The sequence below is a fragment of the Eublepharis macularius genome, chromosome 4, assembly GCF_028583425.1.
Source record: "Eublepharis macularius isolate TG4126 chromosome 4, MPM_Emac_v1.0, whole genome shotgun sequence".
In the NCBI taxonomy this organism is placed as follows: Eukaryota; Metazoa; Chordata; class Lepidosauria; order Squamata; family Eublepharidae; genus Eublepharis; species Eublepharis macularius.
The window spans coordinates 164,329,472-164,348,994 of record NC_072793.1 but is presented as its reverse complement, the minus strand read 5'-3'; the positions used below and the strand labels follow the sequence as shown (position 1 = coordinate 164,348,994).

The 19,523-nt window shown below is 49.5% G+C and overlaps 1 protein-coding gene across 1 annotated transcript; it reads left to right on the top strand.

The window, feature by feature from the left end:
• The first annotated feature begins 296 nt into the window (after window positions 1-296).
• On the top strand, window positions 297-15,157 carry LOC129327338 (zinc finger protein 287-like). Its single transcript, XM_054975896.1, has 8 exons — window positions 297-332; window positions 1,788-2,286; window positions 2,429-2,474; window positions 10,922-10,980; window positions 11,227-11,398; window positions 13,407-13,529; window positions 13,816-13,938; window positions 14,233-15,157. Exons 2-8 carry the CDS (start codon window positions 1,885-1,887, stop codon window positions 14,910-14,912), a joined length of 1,605 nt encoding a protein of 534 aa, XP_054831871.1. The 5' UTR covers window positions 297-332; window positions 1,788-1,884; the 3' UTR covers window positions 14,913-15,157.
• The last annotated feature ends 4,366 nt before the right edge of the window (window positions 15,158-19,523 follow it).

The following is a 19,523-nucleotide window of genomic DNA, read 5'->3' as shown; positions in this document are numbered from 1 at the left end:
CTGTTGTTAATGATGCTGCCCATAAAGTAGGACATGGTCTACAAAATGCCGGTAGTTTTATTTTGCTTCAGTGTAAAAGTCATATGAATGCATGAAGATCCGTTTAAAATGCTCTTTTACCCAGTTCTGACAAATACACCCTCTCTCTACAGGACCCAGCAACAAGTGGGTCCTTTTTGCTTCCTGGGGCGTCGACCTAAGGGTTAAATAGAAAGAGCCTCAATTACTAGAGAGGCCTGAAGAAACGTCCCCGTGACTTTTTACCTCTCTTCCGGCTAGAGCCTTGGGTGACGGGTAGAAGAAGCCGCTCTGGGGGAGTGATTTTAAACCCGGTAAGGCATAAAAGAGTATTTCCTTTGCAAAATCTGCCCCTGCGTTTGACAACTGGGATAGGCGAGAGGAGTAGCCCTCTGGGGAGCGGGGAGAAGGATCTCAAGATTCCGGAAGTATATAACCAGAGTTTTTAGTTCAGGAATAAATCTTGCCTAAAGAGTTTTTCTTTCTCTCTGGAAGCTCCTCTTCGGAGGTCGAGCTGAGGTGCTCCTCTAATACGATCTGCACGTTCTCCTGTTTTTCTCTGTTTTCTGTTGCTGTCTGCAAACTGTAGAAAATGGCGCCTCTTTGAATATTTGCTGTAATTCTTTCCATAAGCCTAGCATTGCCGTGGAGACACTGCAGGCTTTTCCTTGCTGTTCTGGATGAAAAAAACTTGTGTTAAAGTGTTAATGTCACTGTGCTGTGTATCCAGACGGCCAGACTGGCTGTGTGAAGGTAGGCTGCCGTATTCTGGGCAAGACAGATGTTTGTGGAAGACCTTTTTTACTGCTACATTAACTTGCTTCAGTAGCAGCAGCACGGGATCCAGTACAACCCCCAGACTCTTGACCGAGTCTGGAAGATTGAGCTGATCCCCATTGAAAGGGGGGAGCACAATGTCCTTCAAGATCTCTGCTTTCCAAATCAGCATCACTTCCATCAGGGTCACTTCTGTCTTGGGTTCAGCTTCAATTTATTTGCTTTCAGCCAACTGGCTGCAACAAAATTTTACGATGCCTCTCTAGAGAACCTGACTGAAGTGGCTTAAAAAGCACAACATAATAAAAAGATTAAAAGTTATTAATTAAAGTCGAGCATAAAAAAGCCCATCCAGTTTACAAAGACTTAGATTTTTGAAGGAAAATAAGCAATACTTTCTAGACTAAAAGCACTCTTATCAAGATAGTATTCAAAAATTGACTGAATTAAAAGATACCCTCAAAAGCCTCATTTTTACTCGACATACAGCTCTCTTCAAACTTGTTATCATATTTTAAAGTTCTTTTCTGGACAGTTAACTAAAAACGTGAAACAAATCAGCAGGTTGGGGCCCATCTCTTCTCTGGCTCCTCTATGGCTCTGCTGGCTTTTGTAAGCAATTCTAAGCTGTTTGGCAGCAGGATTGGGGCGATTCACTCCTCTGTAACTCTTAAGTGGCTCCACCCTGCTTCTTAGTTGCTCTTTCCAACTTCCCAACCATTTTGTATATTGGCACCCTTCTCTTGGTATCATGTGGTGTTCTCTAGTTGCTGAATGCTGCAGGCATCTTTAGTTTATAGTATAGTAATACTTTTCTTAAGCTGAATAAAACCATTCTTCTTGTGTGAAAGCTCTTTTCCCCTTGCTCCATCTAGCTTCTTATTTACTAACACTCTTGATTCCCACATGAGCCTTTGTGAGTCAGAACTCAGTTCTTCAGATGCAAATGTCATATTTATATCAGTCCAAAAAAATCATTCTTGGCTTTGCAGGAGGTCATAGATCCAGCACTTTATAGAGGAATCTGGCAGAGGAAGAAGGTGATCTATTGGTCCAGGTGGAGGCTGTTTGGAGAGGAAGGAAGGAAGGATGAAAGGCAAACTGGATTCAGCTGATCCGGAAGCAAGAAAAGGCCCTGATGCCACTGAGGCTAGGAACAGAAGAGGAACTGAGCAGAAGAACCTGGTAGACATCACCCTCCCTTCAGATGTGTATCGCCTGCATTTCAGGCACTTCTGCTACCAGGAGGCCAAGGGGCCCCGAGACGCTTGCAGCCGACTCCACACTCTTTGCGATCAGTGGCTGAAGCCAGAAAAGCACAGCAAGAAGGAGATCCTGGACCTGGTGGTCGTGGAGCAGTTCCTGGCCATCCTGCCCCCGGAGATGAGGAACTGGGTCAAGGAATACAGGCCGGAGAACAGTTCCCAGGTGGTGGTTCTGGCAGAAGGGTTCCTCTTGAGCCAGGCAGAGGCCAGGATACAGAGAGAGCAGGTGAGAGGGTTTCATCTAGGCAGTGTGTGGGGCACAGGATATGATCAAGGGCCCCTTCAAAATCCACATGGATTGCCCAACGTTTTTAGAACCAATAATAGTCTGTATTCTTTTCTTACCAGACTCCCCACTTCTGTTTCAGTTACTGGATCAAATCACGCAGGAGCGTTACTGTGGAGCAGCTTTGGGTAAGACCAAACGTGGTGTCGTTCCCACCAGATGTCCTCCTAGAGTGTAGGGCATCTGCTTTTAAGCCCCCCTGGTCCTAGGTGGGAAGGGTGCTCCACTCCATATTCTCAGGTTAGAACGTTCCGTTTGGGGAAGTAAAAACCTAGAATCAGTTTAAAATAAGTGCACGATAGTTGGAAGAATAGTGGCTGTTTTTTAAAAAAAATTATATTTCAATTTTTATTTACATTACTTATAGCCCGCCTTTCTCACTCTGACTCAAGGCGGATTACGCACCGTAATTCAATCCAATCAACAGCTGGGACATTCAATAAACAGTACAATTGGATATAGATTGCAGAAATCTGATACAAAGTAAAACAATGTTGAAACAATCACAAGCAATGTGACGTACGTATTAAAAGATGTGGAAACAACAGAGTAGGAACACCCTTACAGAAACATACAGTGCACTGTGTTCTACAGTCCCTATCCCTTTATCAAAGCATCTCTTTGAACCATTTCCTTATCCCACAACCCTATTACCGGTGTAAGAACGCCCTTCTGAATAATTTGGTTTTGCACAGTTTGTGGAAAGCTAGGAGAGTGGGAGCTTTCCTGAAGTCTTCAGGCAAGTTCTTCCATAAGGGGGCCACTACAGAGAATGCCTGTGTATGGACAGCTGGTGATTTTGCCCATTTGTAGGGTGGCATGTGCAGAAAGCCCTGTTCAGATGAGGGACGTTGCCATAGCAGAGTATAGGAAGAGTTGTAGTCCTGTAGATACGAGGGACCGCCTTGAAGGGCTTTGTATATGTTATTGAATATCTCATACTGATCATATTGATCAGCTGTGTAATCCACCTTGAGTCTCAGTGAGAAAGATGGACTATAAATAACATGAATGAATGAATGAATGAATGAATGAATGAATGAATGAATGAATGAATGAATGAATGAATGAATGAATGAATGAGTAGCCAAAACCTTGAATTGAGACTAGTTACTGATGGATCGCCAGTGGAGTGTCTGCAGAATGGTAGCAATATGCATGCTTTTCCTGACTAATAATAATTGAGCTGTGCTCTGCAGGATCTGGAGTCTCCAAGTTGACTTTGAGACGAGACCTCTGTTCAATGTGTCACAGTAATCAAGTCTCAGTGTTACCATGCCATTGATCCAGGTGGGCAGTTTGGCTGTGTCAAGGTAGGGGGGAATTTTCCAGGCTAGACTGTGTTGATGCCTTTGTAAAAACGCCAGTAGTTTTGTGGTTGATGAAAACTGAGAGGGATTTATAGCTTACCTGTGATAATATTGTGAGTATCTACTAAACATATGGGAGAAAATACGACATAAACCCCCCTGCCCCCTGGCAGTACGTTAGATGAGCTGGTGGATGATTGGCATGGCCGTCTTTCCGAAGCCATCGACGCTATTGCCCCCTGCCGTCCTCTCCGAGCCCGCAAACGGGTAGCTCCTTGGTTTACCGAGGAGCTTTGCCAGATGAAGCGGTCTCTGAGACGACTAGAGCGAGTGTGGAGGCGGGGGTGCGACGAAGAGGCAAGAACATCTTATAGGACGTTTATGAAAGCCTATGAGGTGGCAGTGAAAGCAGCAAAGAGGGATTTCTTTGCTGCTTCCATTGCATCCGCTAGCTCACGCCCGGCTCAATTATTTCAAACAGTTCGGTCCTTGGTCTCCCTCTCTCAGGGAGACCACCAAATTCTTAATTCAACTATTGGCTGCGAGGCTTTTGCGAGCTATTTTGCGGGTAAAATCTTGTCCCTTCGCCGTGGCCTGCCACCCACTGTTGATACAGTAAGGGAACTGGAGACCCCTTGGCCGTCTTCTGGGTCCGTATTAGACCATTTCAGGCTGCTCTCTCAGGACGATGTTGACAGGATCCTGCAGGGGATGAGGCCAACCACCTGTCCTCTGGACCCCTGCCCATCCTGGCTGGTGAAGGCCAGCTTGGAGGGGCTACGGGACCATCTGGAGGCCATTGTTAACATCTCCCTGAGCTCTGGGGTTTTTCCAGGAGTGTTAAAGGAGGCGGTAGTGCGGCTCCTCCTGAAAAAACCATCTTTAGACCCCACCGACCCGTCCAGTTACCGCCCAGTGTCGAACCTCCCGTTCCTGGGCAAGGTGATTGAGCGGGCGGTGGCGGTACAACTGCAGGAATTCCTGAATGATGCTCTAGTCCTGGACCCATTCCAGTCTGGCTTCCGTCCTGGCCATGGGACGGAGACAGCCTTGGTTGCCCTCACAGACGACCTTCGCAGGCATCTGGATCGAGGCGGGTCAGCGCTGCTTGTGTTACTTGATCTCACAGCAGCGTTTGACACGGTTGACTATGATTTGTTGGCCAGCCGCCTTGCCGATGTGGGGATTAGGGGGACAGTCTTACAGTGGCTGGTCTCCTTTCTCCAGGGTCGGGGACAGAGGGTGGCGCTCGGGGGAGATCTATCGGCCCGTCACCCTTTGGTGTGCGGGGTTCCCCAAGGGGCGATACTCTCCCCAATGTTATTTAACATCTATATGCGCCCCCTCGCCCAGTTGGTGCGGAGGTTTGGGCTGGGTTGTCATCAATACGCGGATGACACCCAACTTTTTCTGTTGATGGACGGCCGGCCAGACACGGCCCCAGACAATCTGGCCAGAGCTTTGGAGGCTGTGACGGCATGGTTGAAACAGAGCAGGCTGAAATTGAACCCAGTGAAGACGGAGGTCCTGCAGCTGGGACGGGGGCTGCCAGATGTTGGGATCCAGCTCCCTGCCCTGGATGGGACACCACTGGCAACTTTGCCAGTGGTAAAGAGTCTGGGTGTGTTCCTGGATGCCTCCCTATCGATGGAGGCCCAGGTCACGGCGGTTGCCAAGTCTGCATTTTTCCATCTTCGTCAGATCAGGCAACTTGCCCCCTACCTGACGCCCCAGGACCTGGCTACAGTGATCCATGCAATGGTCACCTCCAGGCTAGATTACTGTAACTCACTCTACGCTGGGCTACCCCTGGGCCTGATCCGGAAACTACAACTGGTCCAGAATGCGGCGGCACGGGTCCTGACTGGTATACCTTACCAGTCACACATCACACCTGTCCTGCGCCAGCTGCACTGGCTTCCGGTTGAATTCCGAATCAGGTTCAAAGTGTTGGTTCTTACCTTTAAAGCCCTGAGTGGGTTGGGACCGGCATATCTTCGGGACCGCCTCTCCCTGTACGTTCCCCGGAGATCGCTTCGATCAGCGAATAAATATTTACTTGTGGTCCCCGGCCCTAAGGAAGCCCGCCTCGCTTCAACCAGGGCCAGGGCTTTTTCAGTCCTGGCCCCAGCCTGGTGGAACGCTCTGTCAATGGAAACCCGGGCCCAGCGGGACATATTATCGTTCCGCCGGGCCTGTAAGACAGAGCTGTTCCGCCAGGCGTTTGGTGATTGAAGGGGGCGGTGCCATGTCGGCCTCCCACCTTTGGGGTGGGGAAGGTTCTCCCCACCACTGCACCTTGTTAATTTGTTTTATTATTTGTATATTGATTTTAGTTTTTGTTTTTATCAATTTTAACTGTTCACCGCCCAGAGCCCCTGGGATGGGCGGTATATAAATTGAATAAATAAATAAATAAATAAATAAATAAACATTTTTGGCCCATCTCAGCTCTGGCGCCAGCAGTTACGGACTTTCAGACAAAGCTGCCTCTGAACTAAAAACAAATGTTTGATGTCAGTTGATGTCAAAAATTGGGAAGAGAGTTGTGCCAATAAAACAAGGAAGAAAATTATAAACTTTCAGGAGATCTTATGCCATGGTAACTTAGGCTGGTTGTTTTGGGGACTTCAGCATCTATGCCGAGGCTACATTATCAGGAGCAGCTCAGAACGTAATGGCTTCCATGACAACCGTGGGCCTGTCTCAAGTAATAGCAAGCCCCTTGCATCATTTTACTAAGCGCTTTGCGGATAAAATCTCTTGCATCCATTCTGACTTGAACTCTGTGTTAGCAATGGCAGGATCAGATGGTCCCAGGATGCCGACTTGGCCAGTTGTGTAGGGATGCCTTTCTGTTTGTCCAGTCTGAGGATGTGGGCAGGATTCTTAGACGTTGGAGGTCTACCACCTGCTTGTATAACTCTTGCCCCTCTTGATTGCTTCAATCTGCCATCAAGGGGCAGGCAGACTGTGTCCTGGAGACTGTAAATGCCTCCCTGAGAGAGGGAGTGGCCACCCCTGCTTTGAAGCGGGTTGTGGTACTTTACCAATAACAAGGCTGCCTTTTTGCATATGTGCTGGTCTAGCCCACATGCAAAGAGATTCTGAGGTATGGTAGTTGTGGTTCTGTCAGAGTTCCTTCCATTTCAGAGTACTTCCTACTTAATTCTGTAAATTCTGTACCATTGGAGAAACAGGCCATATTTTTCTGTGTGCTAACCGTAGCAAGATTAAGATTCGAGTCCAGTAAAGACCAACAAGATTTTCCAGGGTATAAGCTTTCAAGAGTCAAAGCTCCCGTCATGTGATTGGATGTAGCAAGATTGGGTTTTGCAAACATAAGGAAGCAAAAACGTTATCCTAAATAAGGATGCAAGGATAGTTGTGACTAGACATGGGCACGAACCCAAAAAAATTAATGAACCAGCAGATCATGGTTTGGTGCCGATGATGATCCCGAACTAGCAAACCGCAACGAACATCTCCCGTTGCTGAACCGGATTGTGAATCGTGGTTTGTGGAGGCCAAAGTGGGGCGCGCCGCTGTTTCCAGCGATGCAGGAACGGTGGGTGATGCTGGTGGCCACCGGGCCTGGCGGGCACGGGGAGGAGGCGGGGGTCTGGCCTCTCACTGGCGGCACCCCCCATGTGCCCGCTCACCAGGCCAAAGTGGAGCGCCTTGGTATTCCCAGCGAGGGCAGGAATGTGGTTGAGGCTGGCGGCCGCCAAGCCTGGCGGGCATGGGGACGCAGTGACAAGCCACTTCCCCTTTAGGAGGCGGGGGGTCTGGCCGCTCTCTGGTGGCACCCCCCATGTGCCCGCCCGCCAGGCCAAAGTGGAACGTGCTGGTATTCCGGGGGGGGGGGAGGACGCAACATTCGCACAGGGGAGCCTGATCCCCCAGCTACTGGGTGTCCTCACCTGAGGCTCCAGCTTAGGACATACACGACAGCAGCCAACAGTACACACCTTCCTGCCTCGCCAGAAAGGATGGGAGGGAGAGGACATGTCATGCGGGGGGGGGGGAGTAAGGAGGTCCCCCTGCAACCGCTCGGCCAAAGTGGAGCATGCTGGTATTCCCAGTGGTGGTGGGGGGAGAGGACGCGACATTCGCATGGGGGCAGCCCGATCCCCCTGCTACTGGGTGTCCTCTCCTGAGGCTCCAGCTAAGGACATACGTGACAGCAGCCGACAGCACCCACCTTCCTGCCTCGCCAGAAACGACCCGAGTTGCAGGACACATTCCCACCCAGCTGAAAGAGGTCCTGTCAGTCCTGTTGACGGGAGCCGCCACGTTGTCAACCGACTCTACCCCTATATGGTACAATCGGCTGCACGATCGCAACCAAGATGTGTAACCAAAGTGGGAGCAGTAACAGGATAGTCCCTCATGTTGAAGCAGGGGCAGACCTGATCCACTGTCCTGCCTTTGTGGAATGTAGGTGATGGGCAGGACAGGAGACGTTGCTTGGACGGCTCAGAGTGGTTCCTGCGAGGGGGAGACGGAAACATGACAGCAGCAGTAGCAGCAGGAATCAGCCACATTCCTGCCTTTATGGGACGGACATGAGTCAGGGGGCCGCTTCCCCCCTGCTCAGAGGGCTCAGCGTTGGCGAAGGATAGGGGGACCGTGCAGTTTAACTATATGTGGAACAGTTCCTGAGCTGCTGCGCAAGCACCCAAAGGAGGCTTCCATCAGCATCACCCACCTTCCTGCCTTGCTGGAAAGGAGGGGAGGGAGAGGACATGTCATTAAAAGGGGAAGTGTGAAGGTCCACCCACAGCCACGAGGCCTCCTCCAAGCATCCCACCGAGGAACTCTTCGGCAGCAGCCAGCATCAACCACCTTCTTGCCTTTGCGGAGAGGACGTGACTGGTCGTGGCGGCATTACCCATCCCCCTCTGCCCAGAGGGGACAGCAGGTGCCCATGCAAAGGGGGGGCACCGTGCAGCTCAAACCTGTCAAGCTCAGCGCGAGCTGCTGAGCCACCCCTGGTGGTCCAAAGCGGTAGCAGCAGACAACACCCACCTTGTTGCCCTCATGGAAAGGGTGGGAGAGAGACACTACCCCCTGCTCAGAGGGGACACCAGGTGCCCATGGAAAGGGGAGGTTCCTGTGCAGTGCCATTCTCACATCGGCAACAGCAGCCGAGCTGTTCCTCTTGGCCAGAAGCAGCATCAGCTGGCAGCACTGCACATTCCTGCCCTCGCGGAAAGGACAGGATGGAAAGAAAGGAGAGGTTGGGAGGCATCTGGGCAGATCCGGAGAGGGAGAGGTGTGAAGAGGGAACGGGAACTTGACAGGGAGAGGAGGACAAAGGGTCACCATCCATGGAAGAAGCCCCGAGAACTGAGGGAGGCTTGAGCCCGCTGTGGACGAGCTGGGACAGCCACAACCCCAGGGTGGCTCAGACCCTAGGTAGGTCCAGGTCCAGGGGAGGGTGCCCCTGTAGGTTGAGGTTCACCTTGATGAACATCAACATGTCCACCAGGTCCGGGTGCAGACATGTGCGGCGGGGATGGAGGAGGTCTCCCAGGTGGGAGAACACCTGCTCGCTCTGCACGCTGGTGGGAGGGCAGGAAAGGATGTTGGTGGCGACAATGGATGGTTCCGGCCATCGGTCTGATTTCCTCGCCCAATACTGCAACGGGTTGGCATGGGGGGGCTCGGTGGGCTCTGAAAGGTACTTGCGCACCATGGCCCCTGCCGAGTCTTCCGCTAAGCGGGACGCGCCCGCCGACGAGGCCCACAGATCGAAGGTTCCATTGAGGTGGCTCTTCCCTGGCGTGGCTCTCTTCCCACCTCCTGCCCCTCGCCCTCACCCTCCTCCTCCACCGCCTGCCCCTCGCTGCTGCCCGGTTCGTTCTCTCCTGCCCTCTGTCTCTGGAAACAGAGCACCGCTCTGCGGAGCTCCTTTTTCCAGTGCTGCATCTGACCCTCCTGCGTGGCGATGCTGCCCTTGATGCGGGGGTCACAGAGGGAGGCAAGTTGGTAGGGTGCCTCGCAGCGGAGAGGATGCAGGCATTCGGCAATGCAGGCCTGGATCCTCCGGACAAAGTCCTGGACCCTGGGGAGCAGCTCTTGCCCTTGCTGGAGCTCCTGGACCAGAAACTGGTCAAGGCTGTAGATCAGAGGGAGGACCTGACCCAGGCTGGCCTGGTAGGAGCACAAGAGCTCAGTGGCATCCCTGAAAGGTTTCAGGATCCGGGACATCTGTGCAAGGACTCTCCAGTCCATGGAGCTGAGGCTCAACTCCTCTCCTCAGCACATCCAAAGAGGACAGGATGTCTTGCACCACGCACCTCTGCTCCACCAGACAACAGATCATGTCGTAGGTGGAGTTTCAGCGGGTGGGCAGGTCCTGGAACAGTTGGTGCTCGGGGTCCCCTTCCTCCCCCTGTCTCTGGAGCAGCTCGCGGGATGAGTTGATGCTGCGGGAGAAGTGGGAAGCGATGCGACGGCAGCTGTCCAGCAGACTGCGCGTCCGCAAGGTTCCCTCGTCCCTGCTGTCCCTCGGCTTGCTCCCCAGCCCAAGCACGTCCTGCATGACGAGGTGCAGCTTGTGCACAATGCACACCAGGCCCAGGAGGGATGCCTCTTTCAGGGCTGCCAACATGTTGGCTCCCGCGTCCGTGACCATGAAGCCACGGACAAACCCACCCCGGGCATCCACTCCCTCAGAGCCGCCTTGATGGTGGTGGCGATGTTATTCCCTGTGTGGACCTTGTCCATCCCCCAGGCCTGAAGGAGAACCATCCTGTAGCCCGGGCTCAAGCTGGGCACCTTTTTACGGCTGCCAGATCTTAGCCTGGGGAGGCAGCGGTCCTCTGGTTGCCACCAGTGGACATTGATGGCCAGGTACCCGTGATGGCAGCTGCTCCACAGGTCAGCCGTGAAATGCACTGTTCTGCCTTGGGTGGCCGACAGGTCTCTGCACACCATGTCTCGCACAGCCTCATACAGGTGCACCATGATGGCATGGAGAACCATGGGGCAAAGTGCTTCCCGAACCGCGCCCGAACGCCCCAAACTGGACCTCTCCCGACTGCTGGTTCATTGGCCGTGGCCAATCACGATCCACTAGGTCACGATCGGGCGATCGCCATTTTCGTGGGTTTTTGAGGTTCGTAATGCAGTTCGTGCCCATCTCTAGTGACCATGAGCCAAGACAGGAGAATCTTTTCTTTCCCCATGCGAGGAATTGAAATGCTAAACATGTGCAAAGGAGAGAATACCTTCCAATTATCTTTTGATCCTTCCAGGTGGTGCTGATAAACCAAGGATCAGTTCTTCGCCGTGCGTTTCCGGGCCTCCTGATCGGGTAAGTATGGAAGTACGGATCATGCCTCTGGTGCCCCCCAGCCGTCCTTAGGCCAGAGAGAATCTCTCTTTCCCTTCCCCTTGGCTGCTATTGGTGCTGCTCACTAGTCTGGAAATGGAAACATCTGATGGAGGTTTGAATCCTGAAAGTAAACATCTGATTTATAATCCTTCAGGATTGCCCCCGGAAGGGGAAGAATTGTTAGGTTTTCTGTGAAGACGGATGTTTTTCCCCTCCCCTTTTCAGGGTCTTGTGAGCTCTTCCTCAGAGTCTTCCTCAGAGTCTTCCTCAGAGTCTTCCTCGTCTGAGGACGAGCCTGCGTATTGTCCTGAGGTTGAGTGGGCTTTGCTGGACCGGGATCGAGGAAGCCTTCATAAGGAAGTCATGGAGAGAAACTGTCGGAAGGCGGCCTCTCTGAGTAAGGCTCTACTTTCCCTTTCATTCACAGGTGCTGAAGGCCCAAACCACTCCTTTTGAGGAGGAATTTGGTAGGCCTCCTTCAGTGGAGGCTCAGTAGGGGAGTGGAGCGGGTCGACATGCAGGCATGGGGAGGGGCTTTTGAATATTTAGTGGACTTCTCACGTATTAGTTTGTAAGCTAAAATGGAGGAACAAATCCTCCCACCCCTACCTGGTAGTTGAGGACTCAGCAGGCACAAAATCTTGAGTGCAGGTGAAAATCTATTGCTTCACAGCCACATGAGATGATGTCAGACTAGGATGCTGGATCTTGCTTGCCTTTGGAGGGGGCTAAGATACTGTTTCTTGGAGGTTCTCTCTGGGCTAGGGCTTCCCTTCTCTGTGATGAAGTTCCCTGCTCCCTTTTTCTCCACTTTGGGCTGAGGATGACTCACCAGATAACTTCTGGATCCAAGCAGTAGCCCACCCACCCCCCATGAAGTAATTGGTCTGTTTCTTTTCCCCAAAGAAGGATTTTTGGTTCCCAGACCTGATTATATTTCCATGCAGCAAGGAAACAGAAATAGGTTTTTCCAGGATGTAGAAGAAAAAGAGAGATCAGATATGTAACTTCCTGTGAAGTGATGACCTTTTTCTGGTGTAACCAGATAGGACTTATTTGGCCACCCTTCACCCGCTGGAGAATTAAGAGGGTTCTAATAATCAAATGATTGAAAATAGCTAGGAAAAATTTCTCAAATGCAAAAAGAGAATGAAGTTAGGCTTATTGCTACCTAATCTTGGAGGAAATTTCTATACACTACCCAGTTGCTTTCAACATTTATGTATGTCTCTCCAGATCCCTCTTTGAGGCATCTGACAAATACCATCAATGCCATAAAACCTTAAACACAACATCAATAATCGATATGAAAATTTAAACAGTCATAAGAAGAGCATAAAAAGCCACTAAGATGTCTTCAGCATGGCAGCCTTACAACGGGTTTTCTGGGTTTTTGGCCCGCAAGGATCAGAACCACTTTTGGCCACCACTTGAAGTGGTGTCTGGTTTTTATTTCTGCTACTGTTTCTGCTGCAGGCTTTCTGGGGGAAGATGAACATCAGCAGTTTCACTGGGTTTTTTTTTTTTTACATGCATTTCAAACTGTGATAAGAGTGGTCTATAAAGTACAGGAAACATCCTGTACAAAATGTAATCCAACATGCTGGTCAGAAGACGATTTATTTCATACTGCCAAAGTTAGCATGCTCATATGACAAACGATGATATTTCTGTGTATTGACTGGCTGAGGTGTTCTGGAGCGAAACTGGGATTAAGGACTCTCTGCAGTGTGTTTCTATTAGACACATTGCAATGTCTTCCCCTTCAACTGTTAAAAAGGTTTTTTTTTTTAAACGAACAGTAACGCAACGTAGTTTTAATTTTTTTTTTTTAATCAAGAAAAAACCCTAGATTGGTCACTGTTCACCTAATCTGGATACAGGGTGATAAAGGGGAGTGTGAACGTAGGGCCAGAGTCAGGCTTCACACCAAAGAAAACATTCTGCACTTCAAAAAAGCAGTGATTTGACTTTTACGGGGGGAAGAAATCAGAGTAGGTGCGCAGGGAGAAAAATATGAGAAACCCCAGGGAAGAATTGATTCTGCAGCTTTTTACTGTGCAGAATGCAAAAAGGGCTGGGAAGTAGTCGGGAGGCTGCATTGGGGTATTGTGACCATGCCTGCTGAACTCTGGAGAGAAATCAATGTGATATAGGGCCAGAACTGAAAAAAAAGCCCTGTGCAGAAAAGACCCGAGTAACCTTAAAAATATCTGGAGAACAGTCCTCAGGAGAGATGCAGACCATATAACATCTCTCTGAGGAAGAATCAACAGCCAATTAACATGTGGCAGGATTCGTCTCCGCTTCAAGAGATTCCCATTCTGTTGTTATCAAGAGCAGTTTATGGCCTTCTTTCCTTGATGTCACTTTTAGGTCTTACCTGTCTTTACTCTTTATTCCAGAGGCTGATGGTCCTGAAAACAAGTCCAAAAGAAAACCACAACAGGTCCCACTGGAAGGGGAAAAGCAGAGAAGAAATACTGGGACAAAACAGAAGAGGGGGAATGAATCCTCGGATTCTCGGGGTACTAAATCCCAGGACATCCCCTCAGACCAAGGAAAGATCCTGTGTGTGAAAAAACATTCTTTTCTCTGTCACTATTTGATACCGATTGGAGAGGGAAGAAACCAAAAAAATGTGCAGTGTGTGGAACGAGCCTTGCATGGGAGACAAAGCTTACTGGCCATCAGCAAATCCACACAGCAGAGAAACCATATAAATGTTCCATCGTGTTGTTATCAAGAGCATTTTGTAGCCTTCTTTCCTTGATGTCACTTTTAGGTCTTACCTGTCTTTACTCTTTATTCCAGAGGCTGATGGTCCCCAGAACAAGTTCAAAAAAGGACCACAACAGCTCCCAGTAGAAAGGGAACAGCAGAGAAGAAATATTGGAACAGAAGAGAAGAGGAAGAATGAATCATCTGATTCTTGGGGTACTGAATCCCAGGACATTCCTCCTGACCAAAGAAAGATCAATTGCCCTGCATGTGGAAAAATGTTCTCTTCTCCAATACTATTTGATAAAGATTGGAGAAGGGATATACCATATACTAGTATGAAGTGCGGAATGGGCCTTGCTTGGGGGGTCAAAGCTTACTTGCCCTCAACACCTCCTCACAGGGGAGGAACCGTATAAATGTTCCATTCGGTCACTACCAAGAGCAGTTAATGGCCTCTTTTTCCTTGGTATCATGTTTAGGTCTTACCTGTCTTTACTCTTATTCCAGAGGCTGATGGTCCCCAGAACAAGTCCGAAAGAGAACCACAACTGGTCCCACTGGAAGGAGAACAGCAGACAAGAAATACTGGAACAAAACAAAGGCAGAAGAATGAATCATCTGATTCTCAGGGTACTAGATCCCAGGACATACCTCCAGACCAAGGAACAAGTTGTTCTGTGTGTGGGGAAATGTTCTTTTCTCAGTCATTATTTGATACAGATTGGAGAAGGGAGATACCATATAAATGTTCGAAGTGTGGAAAGGGCTTAACTTGGGGGTCAGAGTTTACTGGCCAGCAACAAACCCGTAAAGGGAACAGAATATATAGATGCAGAGACTGTGGAAAGGCATATATTTCGTTGTTGACACTTAGGATGCATCGATATGTCCACGTAGGAGAGAAACGATTTAAATGCAAGGAATGTGGAATGGTCTTCTCTCAGCAAGATCAATGGGCTAAACATCGACGTACCCACACATATAAATGCTTAGAGTGTGGTAAGACCTTTGTTCAGAAGGCTAGCCTTAGTATCCATCAACTTAAACATGCAAAGGAGTCTCCATATCATTGCTTGGTGTGTGGAAAGAAGTTTAGCTTGTGTAAAGAGATTGTTGAACACTACCTAGATACTCACGCGGTGGAGGAACCACTACCTACACAGCCGTGCAGTGGAGAAACCGTATAAATTCTTGAAGCGCAGAAAGAGTTTTTCTTGGGGTTCAGAGCTTATTGCCCATCAACATACCACACAGGGGAAGAATCAGAAAAATTTGTAGTGTGGAAAGAGCCTCTCTCGGAGTTCAGGCCTTATTGTCCATCAACAAATGCACACAAGAGAGAAACCGTATAAATGGTGGAAGAATAATGTATCTCAGTGTTTGATTCACTCATTCCTATGTTGTTACTCTTATAAATGTTAACTTTTCCCTCCTTTGTCTGTTTAACCTTGGCTGACTGGATTTATGTGGGGTCATGATAAATGATAACACACAAGCCATTCTGATCATGATCAAGATAACCTGATGAACTAAATGATGGCAGCATATAAGGGAAATAAATATTGAGTTCCCTTATTCCAGTAGCCCTGGGCAGTAGCTGGGTGAAGGGTAGTAAATTTAGGGAACTGGCTGCCCTGTCTGGGAAAGTCCCTGAGAGAAGGAAGCCTGAGCACGTGAAAGGGTGAGGGCTCTCTGCATAGTAAAGAGAGACTAGACAGGTAGTGAACTGTGACAGCCCTGAGTCCCTAACTGTAACTGCCTGTGTCTCTAAACCTGAGAAAGGAAGAGTTTTGTATGGGAGGCAGTGTGTCATGGCCTGGGGTCACAACAGTCACCTTGTTTTGTATCAAAGAATTCATACAGGAACTAAGCCATACAAAAGTTTTCATGTGACAAGAGCTTCAGCCACAAGCCCAAACTTTTCAGGCATCATAAAGTCCAAGCAGAGAAGGAATCATGCATCCCAGCAAAGGAGTCAGAAGTAGGGGAGGATCTAGAAAGGTTCACTCAGCATCTAGAGTTTTTGTGCTAAAGCAGGCCCATGTTATATGGCTATTGAATTGGTATTAGCTAAAGCATGTTCAATTCTCAGCTAAAATGATTGTGATCCAGTTTGTTATAAATGATTTGCCCTGCCAAACACATTTTATTTATGGGTATCACAGACCTGAGAGTTACAAAGTTGTGTTATTTAGAACTAGGGGCTCTACACCTGTTCGTTCCGCTTGCCATATTTAATGTTAGTTTGACTACTGAATGAGCAGTTCTGCTTCCTGCAAAAAGAGTGGCAGCTATACCAGATGAAGGAACAGGGACCCAACGCATCTTACATTGTTCTCTTCTCCCAGTTATAATCACAACACCCATGTGAGGAGGTCTGACAGTGTGTGCGCGACTGGCCCAAGGTAAGCCAGCGACCTTCTGTGGCAGAGCGGAGATCCAAACCTTGATCTCTGATCCTCATCTGACATTCCGACAGCTACACTGCACAGGCTCTGATAAGTCTGGGAAATGATTACGCCCTGTTTGTATTGTAAGAAAGAGTCTGTTTTCCTCTCAGCTTGACTGTTCTGTCTGAACTGTCCTGGTTTCTCATGAGTTAACCTTTGCTTCAGTTGCAAATAGAGGGATGTTCTCGAGCTAATCTGTATCAAGATGTTCTAATTCCCCTCATTTTTGGCAGCACAACTTCCACTATCCACTATTGAAGGTGCTGGCAAATTTTTATATTTGTCTCCACCTTCCTTTCTGCCTGCCTCTGTTAGTCACCTGTAGCCATACTCCAGTTCCCTCATTTGCTAGGAAATTATTGGATTATTTAGATAATTTAGATGCCACTTCTTTAGTACAGGTAAAGTTAGGATGGTGTTCACCCCACTTGCAGGCGGCCCTCATTTTGAATTTATGCTGAGTGTTGGGCACAAACGTGAACAAATGAAGTGTCTTGTACACCATTGGCCTATCAGGGACAGTCTTGCCTACTCTGACTGGCAGCAGCCCTCAGCCCAATGCAGGCAGAGGCAGCTTATGTAGGATTCACAGGAGGGATCCCATTCATATACTGAACAAGATCCAGGCTCAAGTCCATATGTCCACAAAATTAGAATGAGATTTCCATTTCTGAGCCTGCATATATCTTTCATTTAAAATCTTGTTCAGTGTCCACACTATATTTCGCCACTGTCTGAGATGGGATTGACTGCTGCTTCCAATTTTGCACTAAAGTCACAGTCCCTCTGTACATTACTTCCTTTATGGGTTCTCCACAAAGTCAACCTATGTGCAGCGTAGACACACATCACCATGGGGATCGGCTTCTACTAAAAACAAAACAAAACACAGCATGCAAATAGCCTCAAAAAGCTGCTACTGGGTTGGGAAGCTCCTGCCTTTCTCCCAAGCTTTCCCCCCGGGCAAACACAGGGCAGGGAAGGAGAGTTTTCCTCTTTCTGCTGCCACACAAGTGCACAGTACCTCCATGTGGTATTTGTGTGTCTACTTCCAAGGTGATGCGTGTCTTCACAGAGCATAGGTTGGCTCTGTGGAGAACTTATAAAAGAAGTAATGTATAGAGCAGCGATGCCGAACCTATGGCACGCGTGCCACAGCTGGCACGCAGAGCCCTCTCTGTGGGCACACGAGCCAAGCTGCCGGATCGCTAGGTCCAAGGCTCATTTGGAGTGGGAACGCCTAAAACGGCGTTCTGGTAGCTCTGAGCAGAGATCACATGGGTTTTGGCCCTGCCCATGTGATTCCTTTTCCTTAAGGCTGCCTCCCTGCTGCCCATCTCTTTATCAGCAGGAAGCGGTGGCAGCAGACCGGCTGCTAGGGCTAGCTTTCTAAAGGAGAGTAAGCTGCTTTTCATTCGTGACTCCTGAGAGAGAGAGTGAGAGTGAGTGAGTGCTTGCAAGCCCGGCTGCTGGTGTAAAGGAGGGCAAACTGCTTTGATTTAACTTGCTTTACTTTCATTCATGACTCTCCTTACCACACTTACCCCTTTCCTCGCCCCTGGCCAATCCCTGCCCAGGATGGCCAGTCCCCTCCTTGCCTCTCACACAGGAGAGCTGTCCCAGCCATCCGTCCCCCAATCGGGCCAGGCCGCCGTGTTCTCCCGCCTCCCCCCTTGCCCTGGCTGCCGGGCCTGCCCTTGCCCCGGTGTGGGCCGCACCCGGCCGCCCACCATTGCCCCGGCGGGCTGCCGGCTCTCCAGTTGCCTCCCCTCCCGCCACCCTCCTGCACAGGCCCCGCTTTTGATAAGGTCCCCCATGACATTCTGTTGGGCAAACTGGAAGACTGTGGAGTAGACTGTAGGACAGTTCGGTGGATAGGGAACTGGTTGGAGGACCGCACTCAAAGAGTGGCGGTCAATGGCATTTCATCAGATTGGAGGGACCAAATTGGGAGGGGTAGCTAACACCCAAGAAGATAGAATTAAAATTCAACAAGACCTGAATACTCTGGAGAAGTGGGCAGCTGTGAATAGGATGCAATTCAACAAAGACAAGTGCACAGTATTACATCTGGGCCACAAAAATGGGAAGCACAAATACTGGATGGGGGATACACTTCTGGGCAGTAGTATATGTGGAAGGGATCTTGGGGTAAGAGTGGACTGTAAACTAAATATGAGCAGTCAGTGTGATGCGGTGGCAAAAAAGGCTAATTCAATCCTGGGTTGTATCAAAGGGGCCATAGCATCGAAATTGCAGGAGGTCATAGCCCCTCTCTATACTGCCTTGGTCAGGCCACACCTGGAGTATTGTGTGCAGTTCTGGAGGCCTCACTTCAAAAAGGATGTGGACAAAATTGAGAGGGTGCAGAGGAGAGCGACAAGAATAATCGGGTCTGGAGACAACCCTACGAGGAAAGGCTAAGGGCCTTGGGAATGTTTAGTTTGGAGAAGAGGAGGTTGAGGGGGGACATGATTGCTCTCTTTAAATATTTGAAAGGCTGTCATTTGGAGGAGGGCAGGGAGCTGTTCCAGTTGGCAGCAGAGGGTAGGACACGAAGCAATGGGCTTAAACTACATGCACAAAGGTACTGGCTGGATATTAGGAAAAACTTTTTCATGGTCAGAGTAGTTCAAAAGTGGAATCAGCTGCCTAGGGAGGTGGTGTGCTCCCCCTCACTGGCAGTTTTCAAGAAGAGGCTGGATGAATACTTGTCAGAGATGCTTTAGGCTGATCCTGCACTGGGCAGGGGGTTGGACTAGATGGTCTGTATGGCCCCTTCCAACTCTGATTCTATGTGACCTCTGCTTATTTTGATTGTGTTTCAGATAATTCGAGTAATAATAGTAATAAAAACATTCGATTTATATACTGCCCTTCAGGATGACTTAATACCCACTCAGAGTGGTTTACAAAGTATGTTGTTATTATTCCCACAACAACAAGCACCCTGTGAGGTGGGTGGGGCTGAGAGAGCTCCTAGAAGCTGTGACTGACCCAAGGTCACCCAGCTGGCTGCAAGCAGAGGAGCAGGGAACCAAACCCATTCTCCAGATTAGAGCCCTGCGCTCTTCACCACTACACCATACTGACTAGGCATCCCACTAGGCATGCTGTTTCCTTGGGGTTCCAGTGGGCCAAGAGAGGTTTGCAATTGTCGAGTTAGCAGCATCAAGCGCACCCCCATCCCTGTACTGCTGCCAAGGTGCATGGGGCCCTTGGTTGTGGGGCAGGTTGGTAGAGACTGCTCATCCCACCTGCCACCCTCCCCCCCACAAAGGAGAGAAGCTGGAAGGGAGTGAGAGGGAGAGCAGAAGGGGGAGCCGCCAGATCCACCGCTATGGCTGG

Coding starts and splice junctions, on each gene's coding strand:
- LOC129327338 (XM_054975896.1), top strand. CDS start 1,885: ATGAAAGGCAAACTGGATTCAGCTGATCCGGAAGCAAGAAAAGGCCCT. Junction 2,475..10,921: donor TTACTGTGGAGCAGCTTTGG/GTAAGACCAAAC, acceptor TGATCCTTCCAG/GTGGTGCTGATAAACCAAGG. Junction 11,399..13,406: donor TCGGAAGGCGGCCTCTCTGA/GTAAGGCTCTAC, acceptor TCTTTATTCCAG/AGGCTGATGGTCCTGAAAAC.